This window comes from Eimeria tenella, genomic scaffold (genome assembly GCF_000499545.2).
Source record: "Eimeria tenella Houghton genomic scaffold, Eth_scaff2934, whole genome shotgun sequence".
Classification (NCBI taxonomy): domain Eukaryota; phylum Apicomplexa; class Conoidasida; order Eucoccidiorida; family Eimeriidae; genus Eimeria; species Eimeria tenella.
The window spans coordinates 1-417 of NW_013542811.1; the positions used below are offsets into that span (position 1 = coordinate 1).

Below are 417 nucleotides of genomic sequence, written 5' to 3' on the forward strand. Positions count from 1 at the left end.
GCGTTGGGGAGTCCAAGCCTGCTGCTGCTGCTGCTGCTGCTGCTGCTCCCGCCGGAGCTGAGGAGACTGCTGCAGCACGGCGAGCAGCAGCACCAAGCCGCGGCACTTTTGGCGAAGCTTTTGCTGCAGCAGGCTGAGGCCTTCGCGTTTCTTGCTGCTGCGGCGGCAGCTGCTCCTGCTGCTGAGGCTTCGGCTCCGGCTGCGGCTCCTGTGGCTGCTGCTGCTTTTGCTGCTGCTTCTGCTGCTGTTTTTGCTGCTGCTCCTGCTCCTGCTGCTCCTGCTGCTCCTGCTTTTGCTGCTGCTTCTGCTGACTAGGCGGCTGACGCGTGCTCTTCTCACGTGCCTTTGGGGCCTCTTCTTCTGAACTTGAGCTGCTGCTGCTGCTGCTGCTGCTGCTACTGCTGCTGCTGCTGAGCC

The 417-nt window shown here is 63.3% G+C and overlaps 1 protein-coding gene across 1 annotated transcript in view; it reads right to left on the reverse strand.

The window, feature by feature from the left end:
• The window catches only part of ETH_00033670 (uncharacterized protein), a gene marked incomplete at both ends in the record, with an annotated part of 2,212 nt that continues 1,795 nt past the window's right edge, over positions 1 to 417 (reverse strand). Inside the window, one exon of the mRNA XM_013375645.1 lies at positions 1 to 414. Coding sequence (XP_013231099.1) covers positions 1 to 414 — 414 coding nt within the window. The remainder of the gene's footprint in view (positions 415 to 417) is intronic.